Source organism: Macaca nemestrina, chromosome 15 (assembly GCF_043159975.1).
Source record: "Macaca nemestrina isolate mMacNem1 chromosome 15, mMacNem.hap1, whole genome shotgun sequence".
Classification (NCBI taxonomy): domain Eukaryota; kingdom Metazoa; phylum Chordata; class Mammalia; order Primates; family Cercopithecidae; genus Macaca; species Macaca nemestrina.
This window is the reverse complement of record NC_092139.1, coordinates 21,089,504-21,098,970: the sequence shown is the minus strand read 5'-3', so window position 1 is coordinate 21,098,970 and position 9,467 is coordinate 21,089,504. Positions and strand designations below refer to the sequence as shown.

General features: G+C 46.4%; 1 protein-coding gene and 1 long non-coding RNA gene across 2 annotated transcripts in view; one reads left to right on the top strand and one right to left on the bottom strand.

Annotated features, from left to right (window-relative positions):
- Positions 1–233: 233 nt before the first annotated feature.
- LOC105496385 (uncharacterized) overlaps positions 234–9,467 on the top strand; it is a 99,964-nt gene continuing 90,730 nt past the window's right edge. The window contains exon 1 of the long non-coding RNA XR_011613323.1: positions 234–535. This is a non-coding gene — a long non-coding RNA (uncharacterized lncRNA). The remainder of the gene's footprint in view (positions 536–9,467) is intronic.
- On the bottom strand, positions 5,517–6,370 carry LOC105496383 (gametocyte specific factor 1 like). Its single transcript, XM_011766768.3, has one exon. The coding sequence runs from the start codon at positions 6,049–6,051 to the stop codon at positions 5,605–5,607; it is 447 nt and encodes a 148-aa protein (XP_011765070.2). The 5' UTR covers positions 6,052–6,370; the 3' UTR covers positions 5,517–5,604.

Here is a 9,467-nt window from a genome sequence, read left to right as displayed (position 1 = left end):
ACCCAGCTTAGCTCTTGGGAGCTATGTGTCTCTTTACTGCTCTGAGCCTTGGCTCCTTGGCTGTAAAGTAGGGAGAATCCTTCAACTTCAGACTTGTTGAAGGGATTGGGAAGAACATGGCACATACTCAGTGCTCAGATAACATGGGCTTTTAGTATGTTATTTCTTAGTATGTTTTTACATGTTAGTTTCTCATTTCTGTGTTATACACAATATACCTTGCAAAGGAGAAATTAGTGCCCTTGTTTCAGGTGAGTGCTGGGAGGGAAGATGGTAGAAAGTGGTTAAGTCAGGACTTGAGCCCAGTCCTGGACAGCGAGTCTGGCATTTTAATATGCCCCATTCCATGCCATCCTCTGTGTCATACTGTTATAGAATCTTTGAGGTGTCACTTTTCTGGTCAGAAACATCTGTGGCTGATGGCACCTTTACCCGAGTTCTTGTCCTGTGTCCAGGAGGTACACAGACAAATGGAAGGTGAACATGATTAAAAGAAGCTTTATTGAGTGTTACAACAGTTCACAGGAGACCGGCAGTGAGTAGTTTCTCTCTGTAGGCAGATGGTCTGCAGTGTTCAACTCTCAGCAGAGAGGAGGCCCTGGAGAAGGTTGCTCCTCTCTGCTGCTGTTTGTCCCATTATCTTCAGTTATCAGCAGAGAGGGTAGCTCCTCTCTGCAGCTGGGCATCCCTTCCTCTGTCCTCTCTCCTGCTCTGGCTGGGCCCGGGGCTTTTGTGGACCTCAGAGGGGGTGAAGTGCATGCTGATTGCCGCATGGATGGCCATGGGCAGCAGGGAGGGGGTACCACAAGTCCCCACTCTGGTCCTCGGAACTGGCAGCTGGCTCCCAGCCTTCAGGCCCTCCCTGGCCTGAAGGAGGGGCCTTACTGGGGACCCACGCCCTTCTGCCCAGGAATCTGACTCCTGCTGCCATTCATGGCCCCCCACTGGGTGCGGCGCTAACTCAGCTCCCAGATTGGAGCAGATGCCGGCAGAGGAGAGAGACCAGGCAGCAGGAGCAGACACCCCTGAGCCTGCAGGGATGGGGAACATTCCCCGCCCGAGAATGCAGGCTGCAGAGATGCCCAGGTCCTGCACCTGGGAGGGCCGCTGCAGCTGCACCCAGGGAGCTCCCGCCCTGCCAACTTGGAAGGGGCGGGGCTCCCACTTGTCCCCAGCTCCTGCCTGCTTTGTGGAGCAGGAGGCCCAGTTCTGCAGCTACCAGTCGGGTGGCTGCAGCTGCACCCAGGCGGGCAGATCTTGCCTACTCCCAGCCCCTCCTAAGAGCACAGGAAGGCTTGCATCCACAGTTGCAGTTTGGGCAGCTGCAGCCCTGCCCAGGAGGGCAGGTTCCTGCCTGCTGTGTGGAGCCGGAGGCCTGGGTCTGCAGCTGAGATTTGGGCAGCTGCAGTGTCACCCGGGGAGCACCAGATCCACGCAGTGTGCAGCTCCCGCGGTGCCTCCCTGACACAGGTGCCTCCCTGCTGCAGCCCATGTGATGGCAGCGGCCACTGACAATACCTGTCAGCCAGGGAAGGAGTATGGTGCCATAGAAAAAACCATAAGCATTAGATAGAGGTTCAGTTAAAATCTTTCCATCGGAGTGCAATATTCATACAGAAGAGTGCATGAATCCAAGTGGCTGTGGATATGTTTTCACAAAGTGGACAGACTCGCATAACCAGCATCCAGATCAAACAACAGAATAAGAGCAGCACTGGAAACCCCCTCTCCACCCGCGAAGGGTAACCGCCATCCTGACATCAAACACCAGATTTGCTTTGCCTTTTTATTTTCATTAAATATTATGTCAACAGAATTTCACATTGTGTGAGATTCATCCAAGTAGATCTGGGTAGTTATGATTTGTTCATTCTCATGACCATTTTGTTTTATTTTATATATTTTATTTTTTATATTTTATACGCGGTCTTATTCTAGCCTTGAAATCCTGGGCTCAAGTGATCTTCCTTAACCTCGGGTGTCCCTAATAACTGAGACTGCAGGTGCACCACCACGCTTGGCTAATTTTTTTAAATGTTTCTATACAGACATGGTCTCACTGTGTTGCCCAGGCTGGTCTTGAACTCATGGGCTCAAATGATCCTCCTGCCTCAGCCTCCTAGAGTGGGGCTGGGATGAATTAGAGGCATGAACCACCACACCTGGCCAATTTTAATTTTAATTGACAAATAATTGTGTATGTTTATGGGGTATGATGTGATGTTTTGATTATATATACATAGTAGAATGATTAAACCAAGCTAATTAACGTATCCATCACCTCCCAGACTTATTTTTTTGTGGTGAGACCATTTAAAGTTCACTCTTCTTAATTTTGAAGTATACAATATTGTTTAGTTTTTCATTGTGTGACTTCCACAATTTACCCATTATCTCAAAGGAAGTGTGGATTGCTTCCAGACTGGCTATTACACATAGCGCTGTTAGCACCTCTGCCCAGCCAGCCCACAGTCTGGGAAGTAAGAAACGCCTCTCCCTGGCCGCCACACCGTCTGGGAAGTGAGGAGCACCTTTACCTGGCTGCTGTGCAACCCTCCAAGTGTGAAGTGGTAGCCTTGCGTGTGGTCTCTCTGCCCTCTCCAAGTTTGCATTTTTGACATTAAAGTTTACTTTTAAATTAAAAAAAAAAATTAGCACTGTTATGCACATCTCATCCTCATGTTTTGGTGAACTCTCTTGCACATCGGGTTTGTACATATCTAGGAGTGGAATTGCTGCAAATGGATTCAATTAGGCCACTTGCCATGAGAACCAAGGCACATTATTTGTGAATCAAGGCACATTATTTAGGTTTTTTTTTGAGACAGAGTTCTGCTCTGTCGCCCAGGCTGGGGTGCAGTGGTGCGATCTCGGCTCACTGCAACCTCCGCCTCCCGAGTTCAAGTGATTCTCTTGCCTCAGCCTCCCGAGTAGCTGGGATTACAGGCGTGCACCACCATGCCCAGCTAATTTTTTTGTATTTTTAGTAGAGATGGGGTTTCGCCATGTTGGCCAGGCTGGCCTCAAACTCCTAACCTTAGGTGATCTGCCCGCTTTGGCCTCTTCAAGTGCTGGAATTACAGGTGTGAGCCACCACACCCGGCCGTTATTTACCTTTTCTGAAACTCACTTTTCATATCTGTATATTGGAAATAAAAATACTTGCCCCTCAGTGTTGTGGCCTGGACTTAATGAAATTATTTCAGCAAGGCACTTAACCTGAATACAGCTCCTCTTTCCTCTTCCTCAGCCAGCGAGAGCACCCTCTGCCCCAACACAATAGCTTTTCCACGGCACTCTCTTTTCCAGGAACCCTCAACATGAACCTGCAAATCTTGCCTGTTGCCCAGGGTCGGTGGGGCTGCCTTTCCCCACTGCCTGTTGGCCAGCTGTCCTTTGGGAGCTTGGAGGTTACCTTCAGAATACTCAACAGAATGCTCCAGGCTGCCACTACATAGTGACAGATGTCAGCTCTGTCTTGCTGTGTCTTGACAGAGCCCCTGTGGGTAGCGCTTCCACCAGGCTCACTCCCTCATGGCCCAATTCAGGGAGTTTCAGGAAGAGTAAGTTTTCCCAGTCCTATTGGCCTTTGGTTTATAGACATATATTCTCCACATCACTTTTTCCTCCTATTTCAGTTCTCTAGTTCATGCACTTCATTAATCACTGTCATCCAGAACTTTTTCCCCCCAAGAAGTCTTTAATAGTTACCTCGTGTAAGCATTTGAAGGGGCCAGCCAGGTGGCAAAGTTATGATTACTTAAAAACAAACAAAAAAAACATCAGTGAGCCTAGGCAACATAGTGAGACCCTATCTCTACAAAAAATAGAAAAATTAGCCAGTTACGGTGTTGCACACCTGTGGTCCCAGCTACTTGGTAGGCTTCGATGAGAGGATTGCTTGAGCCTAAGAGGTTGAGGCTACAGTGAGCTGTGATTGTGCCACTGCACACCAGCCTGGGCGAGGACTCTCCCAGCCAGAGCAAGGACTCTGTCTCAACAAACAAAAAACCAAAACTTAACAGTTAAGATTTCCTCCTGAAAAACTTTCAAAAGACTTAAGTCTTCTATCTGCGGTTTAAAAAAGTATATAATTTTTGACCAGTTAACATATTCACATGTATTCCCATGTAAAAGATACTAAAGAGTCGATAGTAAAGAAGGGCTCTCTCTTCCCTGCCCCACATTCACCCCGTTGTCTTCTCTGGAGGCAGCCAATATTAGTGTCTAGTGAAGAGGCAAGCAAATATTTCCATTAGGCAACAGGTTTAAAAAACATTTCAGGCTTTGTGGGCAGATCTCCATTCTAGAGTATCCTTAAAGAGAAATATTATGTGAAAACAAGCACATACATATTCATGTCTTCTCCCACAACTCTCCCCAAATGGTGGCATACTGTATAGACTGTTCTGGACTTGTTTCTTTTCTTTCTTTTTTCTTTTTTTTTGAGATGAAGTCTCGCTCTGTCACCCAGGCTGGATTGCAATGGTGTGATCTCGGCTAACTGCAGCCTCCGTCTCCTGGGTCAAGCTATTCTCCTACCTCAGCCTCCCGAATAGCTGGGATTACAGGGCCCTGCTGCATGCCCGGCTAAGTTTTGTATTTTTAGTAGAAATGGGTTTTGCTGTATTGGCCAGGCTGGCCTCGAACTTCTCACCTCAGGTGTTTCCCCCGCGTTTGCCTCCCAAAGTGCTGGGATTACAGGCATGAGCCACCGGGCCCGGACTGGACTTGGTTTCTATCAGTTAAACTAGAGGTTGGCAAACCATGGCCCACCAGTCAAGTCCAGCCTGGCACCTGTGGCTGTAAGTCATTTTAATGGAACCTCTGTTCATTTGTTTACATGTTATATGTGGCTGCTCTCGTGTTGCAGTGGCAGGGCTGAGTAGTTGCAACACACACCGCATGGCTGGCAAAGGCTAAACTATTTACTATCTGGCCTTTTACAGAAAAAGTTTGCTGACCTCTGAGCTCAACAGTGTGTCCCAACCTTTCCATATCAACACAGAAAGAGCTTCCTCACTTTTTTTCAAGGCGTCTTACTATTTTATTATATGGCTGCAGGATAACTTATTTTTAATCAGGACCTTTTAATGGATATTTAGGTCACTTGACTTTTTGTTGTTTAAGACAGGATCTCACTATGTTGCCCAGGCTGAACTCAAGCGATCCTCTCACCTCAGCCCCCAGACTAACAGGCTACAGCTGTGATTCAACACACCTGGCTCATTTTTAACTTTTTTAATGCTGCAGTGAATAGGCTGGTACTTAGCTCACTTTCCACATGTGTGATTATATTTACAGAATAAAGCCTGGAAGTGGAATTGCTCGATCAAAGGCTATGTGTATTGATAATATTTATGGCTATTGTCAAATAGCCCTCCGTGGAGGTTGTACCAACTGACGTTCTTACCAGTGTTATGAAAGTGCCCGTTTTGCCCTACCTTTGCCAGCGGAGTATTTTAAGCCTTTTGGTAGTTACCAATCTGCCAGGTAAAAAAAGAGGTAGCCCAGGGTAGTTTTGCTTTGTATGCCTTTTATTCTGATGCATTGCATGTTCTTCCATGCATTTACGAGACGTGTGCTCTTGCCTCAGCTGGCCATTTACTGTCCTGGTCTGAGGATCTTCTGGGGACTGATCTCTCTCGCTGACTCTTTTGTGTCATTTTCACAAACAAGCTTTTGGGGAACAAAAGTCTTAAGGACAAACATATGCTGGCAATTAGCGCCATCGACATTCCAGATATCAGGACTGGGAAGGCAGGGTGAGACCTGCTGGGGGTCATCGTTCTGCTCTGAACTTGGAAGACTAACTTTCAGAGGGTTCTCGGTGTCCTCTTCCTCCACAGAGCTCCTGTTGACACAAACAGCCTCATGTTCCTCCAGCTTTTTGATGGGGACCACGTGGCAGGCGTTGTATTTGCAGATGGCCATCTTTTTGGCTTTCTTGGGGTTCTTTCTCCTGCATGATGCTAGGTGGTACTGGAATCTGCTGAGTGGGATTCGGTGGTGAGGATCGTAAGGGCAAATTTCAAAGGCTTCTGGCTCCATGAGAAATTCTTCTTGAAGCAGGGTATCTCACTGCTCAGAGTCTAACAGAAATGCTTTTTGTGGAGAAGCCCTTTTGAAAGAAGGATGGAGTTGTACTCTGCCCACTGTTGGCCCTTGGGATTCTGTAGGTGAAGGTCTTAACTTGTGGTCTCTGTTCTCTAGGACCATGAGTGGTGGATTAGAAGAGAGATGAGGAGCTGTCAAAAGCAGCTACACAGAGAACAGAGTTAGCAAATGGCACCTGAGACAGATCTATACACAGCAGATGCAAGAGCTGAAAAACCACAGCTGCTTGACTCAGGGATACACTGTGATGTCAAGCCACAGTCACCTGTGGTCACAATGGGCAGCCTAAGTCATCAGGAAGAGGCTATTGTGCACTGCTTGGGAGGGGTGGATGGCTTTGGGGAATGCTGCCATCTAAAATTATTCATGGATATATGTTGTGACGTAAGTCTTTTAACTGTACGTATTTGTTTTTGTTTGTTTGTTTTTTTGAAACAGAGTCTCACTCTGTTGCCAGACTGGAGTGCTGTGGTGCGATCTCGGCTCACTGCAACCTCCGCCTCCTGGTTCAAGCAATTCTCCTGCCTCAGCCTCCTGAGTAGCTGGGATTACAGGCGTGTACCACCACACCTGGCTAATTTTTATATTTTTAGTAGAGACGGGGGTTTCACCATGTTGGCCAGGATGGTCTCGAACTCCTGACCTCATGATCTGCCCACCTTAGCCTCCCAAAGTGCTGGGATTACATGCATGAGCCCCCGCACCCGGCCTCTCCTCTGTTTTTGGGACACCAATGCTGGACGTACTCACTGCATCCTTATAGCATCTGTCTCTCTTCTGTGTTTTTTCCTCTGTGTGCTATACTCTGGATAATTTCTTCTGTACTCTAGTTTACTATTTCTCTTTTCTGCAATGAGCTGGCTGTTACCAAATATGCCTATTGGTTGTGTTTTGTTGTTGTTGTTTGTTTTTGAGACAGGGTCTTACTTTGTCATCCAGGTTGGAGTGAGTGGCACAATCCCAACTCACTGCAGCCTCGACCTCCTGGGCTCAAGGGATCCTCCCACCTTAGCCTCCTGAGTAGCTGGGACTATAGGTGAGCACCACCACACCTGGCTAATTTTTTTTTTTTTTGTAGAGATGGGGTCCCACTGGTCTTTAATTTTCTTTTCTTTCTTTTTTTTTTTTTTTTTTTTTTTTTTTTGAGACAGGGGCTCACTCTCATTACCCAGGCTGGAGTGCAGTGGCATGATCACAACTCACTGCAGCCTTGACTTTTGTGGTGCAGGTGATCCTCACACCTCAGCCTCCTGAGTAGCTGGGAGTACAGGCACATGCCACCATGTCCAGCTAACTTTTTGTATTTTTAGTAGAGAAGGGATTTGACCATGTTACCCAGGCTGGTCTTGAACTCTGGGGCTCAAGCAATCTGCCCACCTCAGCATCCCAAAGTGTTGGGATTATAGGTGTGAGCCGCTGCACCTGGATTTCTCATTTTTCTATTTTGCATTTCTAGATATTTTGGTTGTTTTTCCAAAGCTGCTACATTACTTTGTAGAGTATCTTATTCCCTACAGGTGTTTTCAGCTCTGAGTTGTTTTAAAACCTGCGTCTGGTATCCCCGGTATCTGAAGCCTGTATGGGTCTATTTTTGCAGATTTTCACCGATGTGTGCTGTTCCTTTGTGTACTGGTTGTCTTTGACTGCTTGCGGTTTATTGTCCTTGAAAAATTATTTGTGAGGATTTTCCAAAGCCTAGGCTACATGTGCCTGACTGAGAGAGGCTTTGCCAGGCACCAGGAGACACCATGGTCAAGGACCTCCTCAATCCAAGTCATGGCCTCATTGTCTGAGCCAGGCTTCATGCACTCAGTATATATTGGTATAAGGGCTGGTTTTTGGTTTTTGTTGTTGCTGTTGTTGTTGTTTTTTGAGATGGAATTTCACACTTGTTGCCCAGGCTGGAGTGCAATGGCACGATCTCAGTTCACTGCAACCTCCGCCTCCTGGGTTCAAGCTATTCTCTTGCTTCAGCCTCCCAAGTAGCTGGGATTACAGGCGCCCGCTATCACGCCTGGCTATTTTTTTGTATTTTTAGTAGAGACGGGGTTTCACCATGTTGGCCAAGCTGGTCTTGAACTCCTGACCTTAGGTGATCCACCCGCCTTGGCCTCCCAAAGTGCTGGGATGATAGGTGTGAGCCCCTGCGCTTGGCCAGGGCTGGTTTTTGGATATGATTCTCAGGGCTGTCTTTCTTTACCCTTCTGCTCTGCTGAGGCCCACAGCAGCCTAGTCCCCTTGGGGGCGGGGGAAGGGTTTAAATCTATCCATATATCTCAGAAGGTGAAGCCTTTTGGTGTTCCAGCTTAACATGGGAAACGTCTCCTATAAAACACCCCATCTTAGGTGGACCCTGCCGTTGTCCCTCTTGTCCCTCACAGAACTGGACCAAAGTCTGGATGGATGCAATTGACACATATCTCAGGGTATAAGTGGTTTTGGTTCTGTGACATTCTGTTTACCTGTCTGGTGTTACGTAGAATTTCTTCTAAAAATTGGCCTGGAGCTCCTTCCCACCCACCCCCCACCCTGTTAAATTGTTTCTTAAGATCTGAGTAACAGTAGAGGAATACCATATTCCTGAATAAGAAGACTCAAAATCATACATTAATATTCTCTGTAAACTAAATTATATAAATTACATAGTCACCCTAAATTAATATATAAATATAATGCAATTCCAAATAATTTTTGTAGCTTTATTTTACGTGCTGATATCTGATAGAGCAAGTCTCTGCTTGCTATTAGTTTTTCCCCCAAAAGCCTTGACTATCTTCAAGGATTTGTTATTCTAGATCATGTGTCAACAAACTATGGGCCCAGGGTCCAAATCCAGGTGACTATCTGCTTTTGTAAATAAAGTTTTGTTGAAGCACAGCCACAGCCATTTGTTTATATATTGTCCATTGGCTGCTTTTGAGCTAGATTTGAGTAGTTGCAACAGAATCCAGATGACCCAGAAACCTCAAATGTTTTCTGTCTGGTCCATTGTAGAAAAAGCTCACCCATCCTATTCTTGGTGGTGGTTAAGGAAGCTGACTGTATTCAAATCCTCCCTCCTACCACTTACCAGCCACGTGACCTTGGGGAAGGTGTGTGTGTGTGTGTGTGTGTGTGTGTGTGGTTCCTGGTATTTACTAAGCTCTATTGATGGTGTCTTTTCAGGTAGGCTTTGTAGTTTTCTTTCTATTTTTTGCACATTAAAAATAATTTAATCTATGATGCTTTATGGTTTTTTCTTTTTCTTTTTTTTTTTTGGTCATTGTAAATGACACTTTTTCCATCTCTCCACGTCCTAACTATGGTGTTCAGCCCTTTTTGAGGCTTGAAGTGATTGGCTTTGTCAACAT